The 21,940-nt window shown below is 47.9% G+C and overlaps 1 protein-coding gene across 3 annotated transcripts in view; it reads left to right on the top strand.

The window, feature by feature from the left end:
- Positions 1 to 21,940, top strand: part of CUX1 (cut like homeobox 1) — a 1,097,219-nt gene that overhangs the window by 442,745 nt on the left and 632,534 nt on the right. For all 3 annotated transcript variants that reach the window (XM_085649842.1, XM_085649843.1, XM_085649841.1), the window contains exon 11: positions 18,360 to 18,548. In XM_085649842.1, the coding sequence (XP_085505968.1) occupies positions 18,360 to 18,548 (189 nt within the window). The remainder of the gene's footprint in view (positions 1 to 18,359; positions 18,549 to 21,940) is intronic.

Here is a 21,940-nt window from a genome sequence, read left to right as displayed (position 1 = left end):
TCCTGCATTTGGAAGAGAAATCGACAAGTGAGGAAAAATAGGACATTTTGCCCTATTATGTGCCCGGGTTAGGCCCATGTAACGAAGCGGCTCATTTCTTACATTGATCTATTTTTCACAATTACATTTCTACAGTGACCTTTTGCACATATTTGGTTGCTTGACAATGTTGGATTAGTTTCTCTGAAACTACTTTGTTTACACAACATGTACAAGGCCCTTCTACGCACTATGTACAAATGTTGTATAATCTTCATCCACGGGCGACGGGCCTAGCTACATATCCTTAACATCACCAATCTATATGCACATCTCATTACGTCTTTCTATTATAACTATAGAGTAGCCCAATAGATTAGCAGAGGAGGCACTTCAGCTGACATAGAGGGTCCCTGCATGCTGAGACTTCACCATGCAGCGGTCTGACATCTCTTTGAGGGGTATCTGAAAGAAACATGTTAGTTATAGATTCCTTTCCTTAGAATTACCCCCAGGCGTCAGACTGGATCCGGAAAGTTTTTCGTCGGCAGTACCTCTGTGCGACGGCAGGTAGCGTCGGTCGGCTCCAGGTTCGCCGTTGGTGTAATGTCTCCGGGATGACGTTGTGGTAGCTACTTAGCCGCCGCCCTCGCCCGCTGACATCAGTCCTTTCTTTTTCCGCGCCAGCCAGCACAGATCCGGAGAGAGCGGTACCTCCAGTCACTTTTTGACCGACTTTGTTTCGACTTTAGTCGACGTCCTTTTTGAGACTACGACTCCTGGTACGCGAGGGATGCCGGTTTCAAGGCCTGGGACTCCTGTCCCTGACTGATGTCTGTTACGGATCCACACTGCGTGTGCCTCTTTTGCCTGGAGCGCGACCACTACCCCAAGTTGTGCTCCGACTGCCGGTCGACAGCACTGAAGGCTTTGCGCGAGCGGTCCCGAAAGCTGCTTGAGCGTCGTCGAGCGACTCCGCGCTGTTCGAGGTCCCGGTCATGAGGGAGGTCGAGGGACCGGTCGCGGAGCCATCACCGGTTGTCTAAGTCATCGTAGTCTTCGCACACGGGGTCAGGTAAGTCGAAGCACAAAAAGAAGTCGAAGAAGCATCGTCGCTCTTTGACTTCTCCCCCTGTCGGTCAGCTGACGCTACGAGGGAAGCGGGCGGTACCCCTCCCGCAGCTCCGCGTGCGAAGCCCACAGAGTAGACTCCCGGCTTCCCTCCCTTCTCGGGACCTGAAGCGACTCCCGCCCAACTGTGCCTTTGGGACCCGTGGACTCGGTTGGAGGGCCTAGGCTTTCTCTGCCACCGGTTCCGGCCACGGCGCCGCAGGCCCCCCTTGGATCCAGGTCTGGATCGCCGCTGGTTGACCTCATTACACATTCACCTGCGCCAATTCCTCCGGCACCGCAACCGACGCCGGTCCTGTCCCTGGCCGACGTCGACCTCAATCCCGATGTGGACCCGGAGTTGGGCCGGCGTTGCGTGGGGTTTTTGTGCCCCTGTTCACTCCTGGGGTCCCATTTCGGCCAGATTATCAACCTGAGGATGAAGACTGGGAGGGGTCAGGTGACCCTTTAACTGATCAGCTAGGTTCCGACCAGGACTGGAACGAGGAACTGGGGGATGCCAGTGTTCTTGACACCTCCCCTGACCTTGGCATGCTGTCTCCTCCTACCGTGGCTACGTAGGAGGGAGCGTCATACGCAGTGGTGTTGCGTAGGGCGGCCAAGGCTCTCAACCTAAGCTTCCTATGGTGGTGGTCAGGGCTAACCGCCTGACAGAGGTGCTTCAACCGGCTGCAAGCTCTTCGGAGCCCCTGCTGTTGTTTAATGAGGCCCTCACCGACGTCCTTTTGGGCACGTGGTCCAGGCCCAACACGGGGGCTCCTATGGACAGGATGATTGCCCCACTATGTCCCGCTCAGAACCACAGGCCGCAGCAAGTTAGCCAACCTTCGTGCGGCCGGGGACATGGGAACAACCGTCGTGGTTCCAGGGGCCAGCCAGCGGGCGGGCCAGTCCACCAAAACCCCCCCTCTCCAGCAGCCTCCAAACCTTTCTAGTCTGACATTTCAGGCCCATCAAACGTCGATGGGCGGCAGGATTCGCCATCAGCTCCCCCACTGGCACAACATCACGTTGGACAGGTAGGTTTTGCAGATAGTCTGAAGGGGCTACTCCCTCCCCTTCGAGGCTACCCCTCCAGCAATGCCACCGCAATACCACCGCATGTTGGAGGATCATCTGGCCCTTCTCCAGCAGGAATTTGCGGCTCTCTTGTCCAAGGGAGCCATCGAGCGTGTTCCTGTCCCAGAAGTAGCTTGTGGTGGTTATTACCACTACTTTCTGGTCCCGAAGAAGGACAAGGAAGGGCCTGCGTCCTATCTTGGATCTCAGGAACGTCAACCGCTTCCTCTGGAAAGAGAAGTTCAAGATGTTGACGCTTGCTCATGTCTTGTCTGCCTTCGACCCGGAAGACTGATGGTGGCGTTGGACTTGCAAGATGGTTATTTTCACAACCCCGTCCTGCCTGCCCACCAGCCATGCCACCGCAATACCACTGCATGTTGGAGGATCATCTGGCCCTTCTCCAGCAGGAATTTGCAGCTCTCTTGTCCAAGGGAGCCATCAAGCGTGTTCCTGTCCCAGAAGTAGCTTGTGGTGGTTATTACCACTACTTTCTGGTCCCGAAGAAGGAAAAGGAAGGGCCTGCGTCCTATCTTGGATCTCAGGAACGTCAACCGCTTCCTCTGGAAAGAGAAGTTCAAGATGTTGACGCTTGCTCATGTCTTGTCTGCCCTCGACCCGGAAGACTGATGGTGGCGTTGGACTTGCAGGATGGTTATTTTCACAACCCCGTCCTGCCTGCCCACCAGCGTTACCTGCGGTTCCCGGTAGGCCACGAGCAATTTCAATTTACCGTGCTCCCCTTTGGCCTTACCAGCGCAATCTCGGGTGTTCAGGAAAGTAATGGCAGTGGTTGAAGCTCATCTGCGCAGGTCAGGGGTTTCAGCCTTCCCCTATCTCGACAACTGGCTATTGAAGGCGGGCTTGCCCCAGGAAGTCGTCTCCCACCTCCAGACTACAGCCGACCGCCTTCATTTTCTGGGGTTCTCAATGTGCCAAAGTCACACCTGATTCCCTCTCAGAAGCTCCTCTTTATCGGAGCAGTTCTGGACACAATGTGGTTTCGGGTCTATCCTCCCAAACAGCGAGTCCGGGATATTCAGGCTATGATTCCGATCTTTCAACCTCTATCCCGGGGTTCAGTCAAAATGACTCTGAGGCTGCTGGGCCTCATGGCCTCCTGCATCCTGCTGGTCGATTATGCCAGGTGTCATATGTGGGCTCTACAGTGGGACCTGAAGTTCCAGTGGGCGCAGCATCAGTGGAATCTGTCCGATTTCGTCCAGATATCAGAGGGCACTGCACGGCAATTGCAGTGGTGGCTCACCAATCAGGATTGGGTCAATGGAAGATCCCTCTCCCCTCCCCATCCAGAACACACAGTGGTGACGGACGCATCCCTTCGGGGGTGGGGCGGCCACATGGGGGGGAGGGGAAGGAGGAGATCAGAGGCCCCTGGTCTCCGGCGGAGTCCGGGTTCCACATCAACCTTCTGGAGCTGCGGGCGATTCGTCTTGCACTCAAAGCATTCCTTCCCTCTGTCCGGGGAAGAGTAGTGCCGGTGTTCACGGACAACACCACCGCCATGTGGTACTGCAACAAACACCGCGGAATGGGGTCGTGAACCCTACGTCAGGAGGCCCTCTGACTCTGGACATGGCTGGAACATCAGGGCATATCTCTGGTAGTTCAACACCTGGCAGGTTCACTGAACGCCAGGGCTGACAAACTCAGCCGCAGGTGCATGATGGATCACAAATGGCATCTTCACTCGGAGGTGGTGCAAGGTCTCTTTTAACAATGGGTTAGATCTATTCGCCACCGAAGAGAACGCGCAATGTCCGCAATTCTGCGCCTTGGAATTTCCAAGGCGGCAATCGCTTGGCGACGCTTTTCGTCATGAATGGAGTTACTGTCTGTTGTACGCTGTTCCGCCTATACCACTTCTGCCCAGAGTGCTGAAGAAGATCAGGCGCGACCGGGCCCAAGTCATTCTTGTGGCTCTGGATTGGGCACGAAGAGTCTGGTATCCAAAGCTGCTCAACATGGCCATCGATCCTCCGATCCGTCTGCCTGTTCGGGAGGATCCTCTGTTGCAGCAGCAGGGGACGGTCCTCCACCCGAACCTGTCCAGCCTCCACCTCCTTGCGTGGAGATTGAGCAGCGGCAGTTGACGTTGTTTGACCTGCCTTCCGAAGTCTGCGATGTTATCTTGGCAGCCAGGTGCCCCTCCACTATGACGGTATACGCCTGTCGGTGGAACACATTTGTGGCATGGTGCACAGCAAAGGCTGTGGATCCCTCTTTCTGAGGTTCTCTTGTTCCTCCTTTTTTTGGCCCAGCAGGGCTCTGCTCTGGGCACTATCAAGGGTGATCTCTAGGTCATTTCTGCCTTCCTTTGTCTTCCAGATCAGCATTCTCTTTTCAAGTTCCCGGTTGTCAATCGTTTCTTGAAAGGCATAACTCCTCTCTTTCCTCCTATTCCTTTCGTTATTCCTCAGTGGTACTTGATTCTAGTTTTATCTTATTTAATGTGCGCTCCTTTTGAGCCACTTCATAACTGTCCTTTGAGTCTTTTAACTCTTAAAACTGCGTTCCTGGTTGCCATCACATCTGCCCGAAGAGTGAGCGAGCTCTAGGCTCTCTCATCTAAGCCTCTTGTTCGAGGCATGTGGGCTGCTGAATTCATATCTGTGCATAGTGTTGGGTCCGGATGATTGCACATTATTGTCCTGGAAGAGTCTTCGAAGTATCACGAGATAGGTGGCTCCTGCCCTGGACTACAGTGCGCATGGGCATCCTCTCCATCCTTAGATTGTTTTTTTCCGCCATTGGGTTCGGATGTGCTTATCTTAGCTCAAGTTCGGAAACTTTAGTTTAAGGCCAAAAGGCCTTTAGATCTCGTCGGTATTGTTCGCGTTCGGTATCGACAAGTTTATTTTGTGTTTTAGTACTTTCTTCACGCTTTTCGGATCCGCTTCGGTCCGAACATCGATCACCGCTCGACGATGGAATCGAGGACTCCTTTCAAGAGATGTCCTTTATGCCATGCGAAATACCCACATGTCGATGTCCATCCGGTGTGCAACAAATGTCTCTCACCGGATCATGATGAGTCGAAATGTATGGCCTGCGCCCGGTTCCGCTCGAAGAAGAGTTTGCGGAATCGACGGGCAGCGCGATTGGACTCACTGCAATCGGCGCCTGCCCCGGTCAACATCTTCAGCACTGAGGTTGAGGAAGCCGAGAGCGTAGAAGACATAGACTCCAGCCACGCTTCCGAACATGAATCCCGATCGGAAGACGATGATGAGGTGATCTTCGAGGACGAAGACGTCGTCGACGAGGTAGGAGACTACAATGAGGCCCTTGGGGCCGAGGAAGATAGCTTCAGCGAAGAGCTAGGCCAACCCGTCGATACGGAGGCCGAGAGACAAAGTCGTCATAAGGCTCAGGTCGAGGGATCGCCTGCGGGCCTTACCCAAGATCAGTCACACAGTTCTTCGGCCCCGCCTCGAACATTTCACAGGAGCCATTAATATCGAAGACGACTGGATTTCCTTCAGTGAAACCGAAACCGTCCGTCGCACCGGTTACATCGAAACCGAAAGTGAGACTGGTTGCGATCGGATCGAAGGCCTCGAAGCCCTCCACTCCTTCGACGCCGGCACAGGTCATCGGCACCGAACACACCAAAAGAGATTTCGGTGCCGAGCTCACCGCGACGGGTTCCGGCGCCGAGCCAAAGAAGAAGGCCCTCGGTCCCCACAAGGCGCCTCGGCCTATGGCACCGAAGATTACGGCCCAACCCACCAAGGTCAAGGTGGTCGATCCGTCTGCGTCGACATCAAAGGGTGCGGCGCCTGCCAAATCATCAGCTCCAAGGAGCGTCGATACCCACCTTCGGATCGACGAGCCAAAGACTGGGAATAAATCAGATACCGCTTCGACGCCTGCCTCCAAGGTGCCTATCGATTCCAAAGCGCCATCTGCGTTCACCTTGCAACAGGTCTCAGCGTCGTTGCAACGCATCAGGGACCGGGCAACCCTCTAACCTACGTCGGGTCCCGAAACGCACAAGGCCGCAAAAGCACACTCGGCGCCAGCACACATCACATTTGGATAGCCGCCGCCCAAGGCACAAAAATGTTCGAAATTCGGACACGTGTCCACCAAACACAGACACTATCCACTGGACACATCGATATCGAGCCTTCACAGGCACACTTTATCGACGCCGACACTGGTAGGCTGATACTCCGCAAGCGGATATTCACACCAGAGAAGGGTTTGGATTCATACAAGATTCCTTTGAAACAAAAACTGCCGGCAGGTTCCGCACCAGTGCTTCATGAAACCTTTCAACCCTTCCTTCAGGACCCACCGTCTTTTTCTCCTACGCATTCAGAGGCAGACTCCGGAGAGGACTATATAGGGGATGATACCACCTACCCGGTGGATATCGATCCTGATGATCACATGCAAGACCCAGATCAGGCATGGGATGACCCCACCGACCAGGGTAACGCACCAGATACTGCTGACACGCAGCTTTATAATATAAAGACATCTCCCACAGAGGACACTGCTGCCTTTAATGCCCTCATAGAACGGGCTGCTGCCAATCATGGAGTGGAACTCCATTCTGACACTGTAGAGGAAGATTTCTTAGTGGACACGTTCGCCTCCTCTGAGAAAACCGTCAAAACTCTGCCAATGTTGAAGGGAGTTCTGAAACCTGCAAAAGACATTTTTAAAGAAACAACCAGGGCACGGGTGTTGAACCCCAGAATCGAAAAAAAATACAAGCCTGCACCCGGAGACCCTATGTACATTAAGGGTTAGTTACCATTAGACTCCATGGTTGTTGCTAATGCTCGCAAACGAGCACATTCGCAAACAACGGGTGATGCTCCTCCCCCCGACAAGGAGTCCAAAGTGCTGGAGACATCAGGCAAAAGGATAGCAGCGCAAGCTGCAAACATCTGGCGCATTGCCAACACCCAGGCACTCCTGGCCCGTTATGATAGGTCACACTATGACACACTAGAATCACTGCTACAACACTTGCCAGATGAATACAAAGAGGCAGCAGAGCTCCTTATCAGAGAGGGACAACTCCTTCCAAATGCGTCCATCAAATGCGCACTGGATGCAGCCGACACTGCAGCAAGGGCGATCAACACAAGCGTAATGTTGAGGAGGCACGCATGGTTAAGAATCTCAGGCTTCAAACCTGAAATTCAGAACAATATCTTAAATCAACCGGTCAACCCAGACTTTTTATTTGGCCCCGAGGTTGACACTACCCTCGAAAAAATTAAAAAAGACACTGAAACTGCAAAATCAATGGGGGCTCTGCAGTCGCAGCAGTTTCGGAGTGGCCCCTTTCGTCGCCCCGGGAATAGAGGAGCAGGTAGAGGTCAGGGGTCCCAGCAGCAGTACAATAAAGGGGGGACGCAAAGCACCTATGATAAAAACAATAGAGGTGGATTTCGTGGATCCAGCACCAAAGGCAGAGGACGTGGGTACGGCAACACCAGGTCCTCCCCCAAAAACAAACAGTGACGCCCTCTCCCTGCCCCCCGACCACATAACACCTGTCGGGGGGAGACTCCAACAGTTCCTGTCAGTCTGGAAGTCCATCACCACAGACAGGTGGCTCAGGGAAATTATCCAGTACGGTTACTGTCTAGAATTAACGTCCACTCCACCCAACATACCGCCAAAGCACCGTCCTATGTCCGTAGAGCACTTGGCATTATTGCAGCAGGAAGTACTAAGTATGCTACAAAAAGGTGCAATAGAAGTCGTGCCCGTAAACCAACAAGGGACAGGGGTGTACTCTCTGTACTTCTTAATCCCAAAAAAGGACTGATCTCTCAGACCTATACTAGACCTGAGACCCCTCAACCACTACATTCTGTCAGAGCATTTCCATATGCTCACCCTACAGCAGGTTCTACCGTTACTCAGTCAGGGAGACTTCCTAGCCACACTGGATTTGAAAGAGGCGTATTTCCACATACCCATACACCCATCGCACAGAAAATATCTCAGGTTCACTATTCAGGATCACCATTATCAGTTCAAAGTTCTCCCCTTCGGAGTAACAACGGCACCCAGGGTCTTTACCAAGTGCCTAGCTACAGTGGCTGCACATCTACGGAGACAGCACATTCACGTCTTCCCTTACCTGGACGACTGGCTTGTTCAGGCAAAGTCAGCCCAGCAATGTGCCAGCCACATGTCCCTCACCATTCACCTTCTTCCCAATCTAGGATTCTCACTAAATTACCCAAAATCACATCTTCAACCCGCACACGTACGCCAGTACCTGGGTGCGACCATAAACACTCTGACAGCCACAGTTCAGCCAAATTTAGTGAGGATCAACAGCATGCAACTGCTGATCACAAAGTTCAAACCTCAACACTCCCTTCCAGCGCGAGTGTTCATGCAGTTGATAGGCATGATGGCCTCCTGCATTTTCATAGTCCCGCACGCGAGACTACATATGCGCCCGCTTCAGGAGTGCTTGACACGTCAATGGAATCAGGCTCAAAGACAATTAACAGACCTAGTGTTGGTGAGCGGTCGGGCATACAACTCTCTGCATTGGTGGAACCCACAAAACCTTTGCAAAGGCCGACCGTTCCAAGAGCCTGTTCCGCAAATAATACTGACGGCGGACGCCTCTCTCCAGGGATGGGGAGCTCATGTACTCAATTACACAGTGCAGGGACTATGGACAACACAGCAAAAGAAGATGCACATCAACCTTCTGGAACTGATGGCAGTCTTCCTAGCCATGCAGGCATTCAAAGTACACTTATGCAACAAAGTCGTGTTGATCCGGACGGACAACATGACTGCCATGTACTACATACAGAAGCAGGGAGGAACACACTCTCCACAGTTGTCTCATCTGGCTCAGAGCATGTGGAAGTGGGCCATTCAAAGGAACATGTTCCTCATGGCGGAACACCTCCCAGGCAAAGACAACCAGATGGCGGATCTGCTCAGCAGACACAGCCACCAAATGCACCAGTGGGAGCTACATCCATCAGTACTCAAACCGTACTTCCAACAGTGGGGTCACCTAGGGATAGACCTATTCGCCACAAGGGAAAACGCAAAATGCCGAAACTTTGCCGCCAGGTTCCTGCACCCACAGTCGCAGGGCAATGCGATATGGATGAACTGGTCAGGCAGATTTGCGTACGCTTTTCCCCCAGCGCCATTAATACCGCTAGTGGCACGCAATCTGCGACAACACTCACTGACACTCATCCTAGTTGCTCCAACATGGGCACGCCAACCATGGTACACCACCTTTCTAGAACTTTCCGTGGTGCCGCATCAAAGGCTGCGGATCACACCCGCACTTTTAACGCAGAACCATGGCGAAATTCAGCACCCAGATCCGCAACAGCTGAACCTGGCAATCTGGCTCCTGAAGTCTTAGAGTTTGGCTACCTAAACCTGCCACCTGAATGTATGGATATCATCAAGGAGGCCAGAAGACCCACAACCAGAGCTTGCTATGCGGCTAAATGGAAAAGGTTTGTCATTTACTGCAACAACAATGACATTAACCCGCTGGATGCATCCATTCAAAACATCATCTGTTACCTCTTACACTTATACCGATGCAATCTGGCATACAGCTCCATACGTATACATTTAACCGCGATAGCAGCCTATCTTCAAAACAGGCAGCACCTCTCTTTATTCAGAGTGCCTGCCATCAAAGCCTTCTTAGAGGGACTCAAACGAGTGATTCCCCCAAGACACCCACCGGCACCAGTGTGGAACCTCAATGTGGTCCTCACCAGATTAATGGGTCTACCTTTTGAACCTCTCCATTCATGGGAGATTCAATTCCTCACCTGGAAAGTAGCTTTCTTAGTGGCAATCACTTCGTTAAGAAGAATTAGTGAACTCCAGGCACTAACCATTCAAGAGCCATTCATACAGGTTCACGCAAACAGAGTTGTACTACGTACCAACCCCAAATTCATGCCTAAAGTGACCTCGCAGTTCCACATGACTCAGACTATTGAACTGCCTGTTTTCTTTCCATATCCACAAAATTTCGCAGAGAGAATGCTCCATACACTAGATATAAAGAGGGCCCTCATGTACTATATAGACAGAACAAAGGATTTTAGGAAAACAAAACCACTTTTTGTTGCCTTTTCTCCACAACACAAGGGCAACGCCATTTCCAAAGCAGGGATAGCCAGATGGATCGTTAAATGTATTCAAATTTGCTATCAAAAAGCTAAACGCACATTAACGATTCCCCCACGAGCCCACTCAACACGAAAGTTAGGGGCGTCCATGGCTTTCCTAGGAAACATTCCTTTACAGGAAATATGTAGAGCAGCCACATGGTCCACTATACATACATTTACCAAACACTACTGTGTAGATGTACACTCCAAACAGCCGGCAGCTGTATGACAGGCTGTTCTCAAAACTCTTTTTCAGACTGCTGCAGCTGGCACGGGCAGCCGCCGCTAATGGAGGGACTGCTATATAATCTATGCACAGATATGAATTCAGCAGCCCACATGCCTCGAACTGAATATGCTACTTACCAGTATGCATCTGTTCTTGGCATGTAGGGCTGCTGACATTCATATCGCCCTCCCTCCTCCCCGGCGCCTGTAGCGGCTGCAGCACTCAGAATTACTGTATAGCATGGTCATCACTTACTGTATCTACTCCATCACTGCCACAATGGCGAAAAACAATCTAAGGATGGAGAGGATGCCCATGCGCACTGTAGTCCAGGGGAGGAGCCACCTATCTCGTGATACTTCGAAGACTCTTCCAGGACAACAATGTGCAATCATCCGGACCCAACACTAGGCGGCGATCTATGCACAGATATGAATGTCAGCAGCCCTACATGCCAAGAACAGATGCATACTGGTAAGTAGCATATTCATTCCTGTCTGTCCATCCGGACAAGGTAGTTTTTAGGACTCATCCATCCTTCCTGCCTAAGGTTGTCACTGCCTTTCACATCTGGCAGACCATCACTTTGCCCACCTTCTTTCCTCCTCCGCATCCTTCGAAAGAGGAAGAGAGGCTCCACCGTCTGGACCCAAAACATGCGCTTTCCTTTTATCTGGATCGCACCAAATAGTTCTGGGTGGATGACCAGCTTTTTGTTGGGTACATGACCGCCAAGAAAGGTCGGCCGTACACAAGCAAACTATCTCCCGATGGGTTGTTTTGTGTATCAAAGCCTGCTATTCTTTGGCAAAGAAGGAGCCTCCAGTGGGGCTGTGCGCGCATTCCACCAGGGCGACAGCAGCAACCACTGCTCTGGGACGAGGCGTTCCTCTGAATGACATGTGTCAGGCTGCTACGTGGGCTTCGTTGCACACTTTTACGAAACACTACTGTCTTGACAGTCAAATCCAGAGGGATGACTTCTTTGGCAGTTCTGTTATCCAGGACTTTCTGGTGTGATCTTGGTTCGCAGACCCTACTCCGGGGTTGGTATTGCTGTGGTATCTATTCTAAGGTAAGGAATCTATTACTAACGAGTTTCTTTCAGATGAACAAGTTACTTACCTTCAGTAACAATATATCTGTAAGAAACATGTTAGTTGTAGATTCCTTACCGTCGCACCCATCCTCCCCATTCTGCGAACTGATTTCTAGGGTTAAGGATATCCTTTCATGGCGCTAGTTTTGTGCACCAGTGGTCAGTGTCTTGCATGGCTCTGCGTATTGGCGCAGAAAGTCGTGTGCAGAACTCACGTCCGCACGCGAGGGCGGCGGCTAAGTAGCTACAGCGACGTCATCCCGGTGACCCAACGACGAACGCAGAGCAACCAACGCCACTTTCCGACACGCAGAGGTACTGCTGGCGAAAAACTTTCCGGATCCAGTCTGACGCCTGGGGGTAATTCTAAGGCAAAGAATCTATAGTTAACTAATGTTTCTTACAGATATATCGTTACCGAAGGTAAGTAACTTGTTCGTCTAGTTCGTGACCCCAAAGGGATCATTCGTTCTCTCCCGCCAGGTAATGGAGTTGGATCGTCTCTTGGGGGGATTTTTGGCTACATACCTATACACACTCTAGGTACACTCAGAGTAGGGTTTGCATAGTAGGAGAACACCTGATTACTGCCTTATTTATATGCCTCCATATATACATTGTTTTAGCACCATGGTAGAGCTGTATCCACTATTTACTCTTTTGGTGCTTGTAATCACTTTCATCTGCTTATGTCTACTGATTATCACAGCAATGTATTTTATACGTGAATAATGTTGGTTCAATAAATATATTGAAAACGTCCAACTGTGTATCCTCTGTATATTTCTTTGAGCACAAGTAAGCACGAGTGACTGAGCGAAAGGTTCTGATCTGTTTCCACGATCACTGCGAGGTCAGGGTTGTCCTTTCCAGTAGTTGCCAGAAACCATTTCCTTCCTGGTAAGGTTAGGGAGGCTTATGGGACCACTGTGAGCCAGCTGATCTCTAGGCCATCATATCCTCTGTGGGGCCCGGAATCAGTCTAGGCACCTCACCCAAAGTTTATGTTGTCCAACAAACGTGCAGGTCCTACGGAATAGCGGGAAATACACAACAGCCTGTGTGTGCAAACACATTGGAAAAAGGATTTGTTAAAGGAAAAACTGCTGCTTAGGGGTACATGTGAAGTTTTGTCTGTGAGGTGTGCACGCAGTCAGGACAATGTAAGTGAAAGAGAAAGGCATTGAGTTGCCTGTTGATGATCCCTGTGCTGAGAAGATTGAAGTCAATAAGTTTCCTAAATGTACTGTGCGGTTATTAGAGAAGGAATTGGAACTCATGGCAGAATTAAGATCACCATGGTCTATCATCACTGAGAACTGTTTTCAGGAAAGGTTCAAAGGGGCATTAACTGAAGAGGATTTGTGTGATTCAGATATGGTAGGCTAGAGTTTCGATGGGTCTTTAATTGACCGTATGGGTTATATTGCTTCAGACATTTCTTTCAAAGGACGGACAGCGTTTATCAAATTGTTTGTTGCCATAAAGGAGTTGATGTGTTAGGTTGGAGGGACCAATGGAAACCTGGAATTATCAGTTCTCGTAGCAAGGAACCTATTTTGGTAAATTATGAAAGTGGTGGTGCTGCAGAAATTGAGCATGAAGTCACTGAAGTTTTTTAATGACAATTTGGGGAGGCTCAAAGGATATACCCATTTAATCAGGCTTAAACAAGGGTTACAGCCTGTTTTAACCCCTTCGATGCTGCGCAGATTCCGCCGCTGTGCTGACGGAATCTTGCGCGGGTGTGGTCATGACAGAATGGTTCCGTCATGAGCACAGCTCAACCGTGGGTCATGACGGAACCATTCCGTCATGAGCACCGAAGGGGTTAAACAGACATTGAGGAATGTTCCGATTAATGTGAGAGATGAACTAAGAAGTGTGTTGGATGAGATTTTGAAAGGGCACGTCATTGAAGAAGTAGAATCATCCGAATGGGTTTCTCACATCGTTCTAGGTCTTAAGGCTGACAAATCATTGAGATTATGCATTGATTTTACAGCTCTCTATACCAACATAGTAGGTAATTGTCATTCCTTCTCCAACGTATATGAAGTTGTATGTATGTTGGGTGGTGCTACTATATTTTCAGCATTTCACCAAATTGAGCTAAGTAAAGAATCCCGCAATTTGACTGTGTTTATCACTCCACAAGGTTTGTTTCCAGTTTGTGATGATGCTTTTTGGCCTTGCGGCATCAGTCTTCCAAGAGCAATATGTCACATTTTCAATGTAAAATGCTTTGAAGACGATATCCTTATATTCTCCTGTGATGTGTCTGAACATTCTTTTCATTTGAGGAAAATGTGTGGATTGTTGAGAGAACATGGTTTGACTCTCAAGAAGAGCAAATATAAATTGTACTGTGAATCTGTTGAGTGTTTTGGGACATGCACTGTAAAAGGAAGGAGTTCTACAAAAATAATTCTCGTGTTGAGGCAATTTTGAGAGCTCCTGCTCCGTACTAAAGGGGGAAAACTGTTTTCATTTTCAGGACTGTGCGAATATTATAACAAGTTCATAAGGAATTTTGCTCCTAAGATGGAACCCCTTAGGGAATTGGCTAGAAAGAATGTTGCATTTGTGTGGAGCGAGAGACAGCAATGTGCCTTTGATAGTATCAAGGTTGAGATGGTGACCGCTCCTTCACTGAAACCATTTTGTGTCAATAATAATTGTATTATTACAGTGGATGCTAGTCTTTATAGTCTGGGGGTGTGTGTTGTCTCAACGTGAAGGGAAGGAGGAGTGGAATGTGGCATTCGCTTCTCAAACGCTAAATGAAATAGAAAGGCGTTATGCTGTCATCGAAAGGGAGTTACTTACATGTGTGTGGGCAGTAGTACATTTTCGCAACTATCTTTGGGGTGGCTGGCTTTGTTTTGAGGACGGACAACAAACCTCTTGTTGCTATTTTGCTTCCTGGTGGAGGCCAGAGTGCTACTGTACGCATACCACTTTTAATGCCTAGTTTGCAAGAATACAATTTTCTGGTGGAGAATGTGCTAGGGAAAATAAACGTGCAGCAGATTGTTTATCCAGATGTTGGAGAGAAGACTAGTGATGAGGAAGTGGTAGCTAGCATAGAGGAGATAGTGTCCGGTAGATTTGGAAGTATTACTGACGCAGTCTGCGGAAGTGTTATCAAAGATGATCCTTTGTTAGTAAAAGTAGTGGAGTGTGTTGAAAAAGGGTAGACATCCAAGGGCAAAGTATTTGCAGAGTTGTTTTCCTATTGGAAGAACTTAGAAGAATTGGAAATTGAAGGTGATTTGATCTTTAGGCAAGGGAAGTGTATATACCTCCCGAGTCTCTTAGGGATCACATTCTATCCGGTGCTCATGAGGGTCATCTACGTATGTCGTCTATGAAGAGACAGATGTACAAGGACTGCTTTCTGGTGGCCAGCATTGGACAGGTTTGTGGACAGGGTAGTCAGGGAATTTGCTGAATTTGTTAATAGAGAAAAGATGTTGAAGGCTAACCCTTCTTGTTTGGTTCCTGTGAAGTGGCCTGAATTTCCATGGTGGAAGGTTGGTCCTTTTAACTTCTTGCCACGGGATTGCAGGTTTGCCATGGTACTTATCTATTATCACTCAAAGTGGCCCGAAGTTAGGTTTGTACCACAAGTTATTAGTGCTAGTGTTATCAAATTCTTTAAGGAACTCTTTCCCAGACAAGGGTATCCCAAGACCCCTCCTAAAGCTACAGACCCTAAACCAAAGCACCACTCGGAACCAAAGTCGTCGGTGCCAAAAAAAGACAGTAGTTCAAAAGAACTGTTTCAACCAGATCTCTCTGATCCGAAACAAAAAACTCTACACATTGACCCTGTTACTAGCATGTCACAACAATACCTCCTAAGAAGAAGAAATAGGACACCTCAGAGGCACCTGAGATACCCTTATAGAAAAAAGACATAGTAACTTCACCTTTCAGACCCTCCTCTCCCCCTCCAAATCTTCCAACTGCACCACTTTCTCCAGCACACTCTTCCTGCTTCCTTCTTCACCTGCACCACTAGATGATGAAGATGACTTTGGGGGTGGGATTGGGGATGAGGATGTAGACCCACAAGGGGATGATGATATCCACAGTATCCCACCACCTGACCCCTGGGCCGATTATAATAATGTCCCAGATATACCTGAACCTGACTCATACCCATCTAAACCATCCCCTACAGATGACAACATAGGGTTTACGCAACTCATAAATAGAGCACCCAAATATCATAGGGTAGAATTACACTCAGACCCTTTGGAGGAATCAATTCATTGGATGAATAGCTGGAGGTGTTCTATCTTCAGAAAAGTAACAGTCCGCAAATAACATATCATATATGTTATTTTTCAGATACTACTGAAAGCGATAGGATGTCTATAGGGAATTCTGTATAATTGTACTTCAGAATACAAATGTCTTTTAATACCACTAAAAAGGATTGCAAAGCTCTTGTTTCTTAACGTTGAGCTTGTTCGCTCTAGCTTGATTCCACCCCTTCCTTTATATTTACTCTTCTGCACATTTTATTCATAAACTCTTTCGAACACCCTCTCTGGACTTACTGTTAGAAGCTTCAGAGTGTTAGGTTTTCTGATATAACCCACTGAGCTTCCACTCTAACTGGATTTTAAGGTCTCTTTTTACAGACCACCTCCACAACAACACAGCACCAATTCCGCATCAATGCACCAGCACAGCACCAAGTCAGCACCACCACAGCATCAGTGCAGGACAACCATAGCATCAGTGCAGCACCACCTCAGCACCGATACAGCACCACTTTAGCATCAGCGCAGCATCACCTCAGCACCAACTCAATATCACTCAGCGCCAGCTCAGCACCACCACCTCAGCATCACTCAGCACTAGCTCGGTATTACTCAGCGTCGCCTGAGCATCACCTCCGCACCAGCACACCTCCACCTTAGCACCACCTCAGCATCACTCAGCACCACATCAGTCTGCCCTTGTAATCTGCCATCTGTTAATTCTCCCCTATTGTCCATCCGCTGCTCGTGTTGTAATTCAGATACTAGTTCCAAACCTTCCCCCTTCCATAGCTTGTCGTCTCCCTTCCCCCCCCCCCCCCCCCCCACCTGCATAACCAAGAAAAAGTTATAATATACAAGCATGGACAACAACATTTGAAAATATTTTTTATGTTCATTCTTATTTTATTTATTTATTTATTTATTTTTTTATTAGTAAACAGCAGTACGAAAAAACAGTTGAATACGCAGTTTTCCACAGTATAGAACAGTGCAATAGCAATCACCAGAGACAACCCCTCAGGAAGCATTTCCCCAACACTATATATCTTTAATATCCACCTCCCCGCGCACACACCTCTGGGCCTCCCCACATCAGTCCGAGGCCTCATCATCTTGATCTGAGGGCGGGTCACAGATGTCACCCCTAAATTTGTTCCACGCCCCCCATACTTTACTCCATTTGCGAGGGCAACCCCGCCTGATAAAGGCCGACCTTTCCGCAAACATGGCATCGTCCATGTCGGCTCCCCATGTAGTTAGCTTTGGCAATTCCCCCGTTCCCCATTTTTGGGCTATGTTGCGCTTGTCTATCATAATCCCTAGCGTAGCTTCATTCTTATTTTTATTAGGTTCATTCAGTTGTACATGATTTCTTCTTCATTATATTCAGGGGGCCACAAGGTTTGAATATTACCGAGCCTGTTGTGGGACTACGTTGCAGGATTGAGGTCGCTTAACTCATGCGGACCCATACAGGGTTTAATTGGACAGAATAATGAGTGCAGCCATCTGGGGACTATAATCAGGCACTACCATTCCCAGAATACACAGCACAGATTTATTTGGACGGCCCATCTGTGGGCGGGCTATAAAGTATTTTCGAGTGGTATGTGACCGTAACTGCACTCTCCTTCACAACCACGCGTCTGAAGAAGAAGCACAGTCTTCAAAACACGTCAGACATCACAGAGTTGAGTAGCTGTCCGAGGAAATGGCATGATGAAACCCGACCATACCTCATAAATGCTTTTGTGCAATACAATGCAGTCCGAGTGCCTCCTAAACTGTTGGACACCTAGGAGCTTGAATATATATATATAGTAACAAAAATGCTTATAACACTTCTTTATTGTAAATTTTCAACATGGTGCACAGCAGCCACACTGCTTTCCAAAATTGCTTAAAGATTTTGGGAAAGCCAGTAGCTCTGGCTAAACACTTATAAGGTCCCAAAGGCGGGACCTATTGGCTGTGCCAATGCTTGTTTAAGATGGGGAGAAGGGTATGGTGCTCTCTTCCCAAGCCAACTACGGCCACAGAGACCCTATCCTTGGGGCACTCATCATTTTTGAATGGGGATGGAGGCGTGAGCCACCCATCTCCTAGGGCACTCTAGTTACCTACCTGCCAGAGCACAGGCAGGGAAGATATCATTGCTTCCGCCCGGATGAGAGTTGAAGAGAATCTCCCTGCCTGCAGGTAGAGAACTGAAGATTACTTCTTCTTGGTGGGAGCAGAGTACATGCTGAGGGTGCCCAACTCTGAGCTCCGCACAGTGATAGACATCTTACTTTACACTGCCATAACAAAAATTCACCTGTTGACAAGAAAATGTCATGCATATTACTCTAATGAGGATTAGTAATCAAAAAAAGCACAATTATTTTTCCCCTTCTTTTTAGGAGAAATCTTCAGAGGTGATGACCCGTTCTGGCTTGGAAGTTGAACTTTCCGCAAAGGAGCGTGAAATTGCCCAGCTTGTGGAAGATGTGCAGAGGCTACAGGCAAGCTTAACCAAACTTCGTGAGAGTTCAGCGAGTCAGATATCGCAGCTTGAACAGCAGCTGAACTCAAAGAATGGCACCCTAAAGGTAAGGGCTTTTTGTGCACTTTTTGTGTCCTGTGCTCACCAGTTTTAGTAAATGGATATTGTAGAGCAATATTTACTAAATGAAAGCTAGTGTATTCCCTAAATGTTTTCAAGTTTAACTTGATTTGTGATAATTCTTTATTTCTATTTATTTTGTTGCATGTTTTTTAACAAAGCTGCCTTTCCCCATTCACGCCTATCCCTCTTTTAAAAGAGAAGCATTTAATCTCTGTCTCCCTCCTAGAATAACCTGTAGTTCTTTAAATGTCCTTTTGGGTCAGAGGCTAAAGTTTGTAAAACTTATAACTTTTTGTATTTGGTATTGTAGCAATGTGCAATGATAATTTAGGAATTTTTAATATTTTTTCGTCTCAAATGTTCATTTGTTTGTTAGACATGATAGGCCCTCACTATGAAATATTCTGTAATTCTGATGGGGAAAGTAGCAGGTGTTTCTGATGAGTATTTCTACCTGCAGATTTCTCTCCTTATGAGTATCCTCCAGGCGCTCAACTGAATCTGGAACCTTTTCCCACAGTAATAGCTCTCCAGCATTGCTAGGTGACACCAAAGCACCCTCAACTGCCAATCTGCCTGGCCAGGGTTTGAAAGACATCAAGTTATGTAAGGTGACAGCCAACATGAGGTCGTCTGTTCCTATTTTTCTACAACTCATTATGTATACTTAGTTTTTTCCTCATACTTTAAGCTTTCTGCAGCCACTAAGGCAAACGTCTCCCCCTAAAATTTCAGGGTTAAACACTGTCTCAGAAGCTCCAAGAAAATGTATTTGTCAGTTCCACACAATATCTGAATGTGGTGTCTTTGCTCCAGGCAGGAAACCCTTGTCCTGGACACCTGTTCATTGATGCACTAAAAGGGTGTCAGAGAGCGGAAGGCCAAGCTATTGAAGCGTTACGCATCAGGTAGATCCATACCTAGAAAATAGGTTGCTGAAAGATTGTCCCACTCCAAAAAGAAAATTGCAAAGCACCATAGGAAGGAGAAACCATCATCTTTCTCATCTAAATGGTCCCGCTCCTGGACGAAGCATGCCGGCTGCCATACTGGATATTTTCTGGACCTCTCTGTTACCATCTAAACCACTCCACAAGAGTGCAATCTGCAACTTTGGGGTAGTTTTGACCCTGAGGCACGCCAGCACCCCCACAGACTCCGGCCTTGGTGCAGCTTCGAACGAAGCCTGTGATCTTAAGGCACTCACATCCATGGGTTTGGTGTCAATTTTGCCATTGTCAAAACCCTCAATCACCATACATTATCACAGCGGCAAAAGAAAATATTTGGGCCAGTTTTGATGATGAACTTTTGGCATAGCATCTCCTTGGACTCGAGATTTGCTGCATGGAGAAACTCTTCAGGTCTGACTCCAAAGCTCGAGTCATTCCCAACATAGATTATGGGGACGTACAGTGGATGTCACAGGAAGATAACCTTCTTCTCTCCTACAACACGTGAATGGCAGAAGGTTCAAATTCCTCAATAGCCCCATCAGCATCAAAGGCAGCCATGTGAGCACTGTTCACCTGCCAACGGCAAAGGTGTCCATTAAATTGGTGACCTCTGAAAAGCCTCTGGCAAAGCAGTTGCACCTTTTACTCCCCACTGAAGTGAAAGTTCTAATCTATACTCAATTTAAAAAAAGCTAACAAATGGTAGAGAAAATCAGGATGCTAAGACTAAAGAGTTACGTGTATTTGTACAACTTAAAACCAACTTTTGGAAGCTTTGGCACAGCAGTGTGCAAACACCATGGCAGTGCAAAAGTTAAAGTCTAACTCCTAATACGAATCTAAATGTGTAAATGAGTGATTGTAAACGTAGGTTAAGGCCCTGCAGCGTTGTATGTGACCGCTAGCCAAGAAGAAAGTCTGTGATCGTTTACAGTCTGAAGAAGAGGGGATTTACTGTGGTCCCAAAAGGGAATGGAATTTTGTATATGTAGTGCTATGTCACAGTGTGACATTATAGCATTGTCATGAACAGGAGTAGGGTTCTAATAGCTCTGGTAGTGATGTTGCTGCGGGTCTTATGTATGTAGACATGCTATTTTTGTTTCCTTGTGTGCATATTTTTTAATCTTTTCATCTACACTCCACTAATGTTCTGACTGCTGTCCTCTCTGAATCTGCCATGATGGCTAGTTTGGTATCCAGAGAGATGTGGGTTCCATTCATGGTGACCTTCTGTATGATTCAGCTGCTTTTGAAGATGATGAGGGCATTATTTGGAGCCAGTGTAATCTTCAGGTTTGGTTCTTTCATAGAGTCGCGTGCTATAATAATTACCCCTCTTCGAGCTGGGTGTTCCTCAGTAATCTTCAAAAAGCAGCATCTTTTAAGAGAGGCCTGTAAGCAATGTTACTTCAGTAACGAAGCAACCTGCAAGAAAACGACGCAAGCTACAGCCAGTCTGCTTCCAGCACCCAGAAAAACCTTTCTCCACCACAGGCCACCATACCTCAGATTTTCTGGTACTATTGTGTAAAAGGGTGTCCTACCAGAGCTCTAGTCTGACTTGTTTTAGACATTGAATTTCAGATTTCACTGAGTTTCTCTCTCTATCCTTTTTTGGCACCTATGATCTTTAGATCTTGATTTTAGTGGGATTAATTGCCTGTAGGAATTTCTAAATATGTCCCTCTCCTGTGCCTGCCACACCTGTTTGAAAAAGAGGATTTACGTGGAAAATCTCTGCAAGCAGTTTACCTCAAAAAGGCCTCCACCTGTAAGATTTGAAGACTCTTAAAAAACCTTAAATGATATATGAGTACGTCATCTGAGGTTTCTCCAAAACAACCAGACGTGATGACCCACCATCTTCAGAGGATGACTCCTGTCATTCGGTTTTCATGTAAGAATCTAGGAAATCTCGCTTGGAATACAATAAGGCCTTTGACTCAGAATAGTTAGTTGAGGACCTATCCTCTAAGTATGGGTAGCCTTCACTTAATGCCTTGAAAAGTCTGACGAGAAGCCAGGCAAGTCAGTCGACCCACTGTCTGAGGTGCTGACTAAACTAAAGTCAATGCTTGCTTGCTGTATAGTCTTATGCTCCCTTTGTCTATGACTTCTAATCCGTCCCTCAGTATATGTGCTCTGGTCCTAAATTGGTAGTGGTAAAATTGGTTTCACCCAGTTGGTCTATTTAACTATCCTGTAGAACCAGACAGTGCAGAAAATTCAAATGGCGTGGAAGTTAATGTCATATGTGGGTTGCAGTATGTATTTACACCACCCACAAACAGGACAGAAATGTATGCCTGCTAGGAGCACCACTATGCTCTGGCTAGGTTCCAGTCTAAATGCACTGCAGTTATTCATGACTGCGAAATGTGCTTTGCCGTGTAGGTAAAACCTGTGCTTGCATATT

Source organism: Triturus cristatus, chromosome 3_2 (genome assembly GCF_964204655.1).
Source record: "Triturus cristatus chromosome 3_2, aTriCri1.1, whole genome shotgun sequence".
Taxonomy (NCBI): Eukaryota; Metazoa; Chordata; class Amphibia; order Caudata; family Salamandridae; genus Triturus; species Triturus cristatus.
This window is presented reverse-complemented; position numbering and strand designations above follow the sequence as displayed.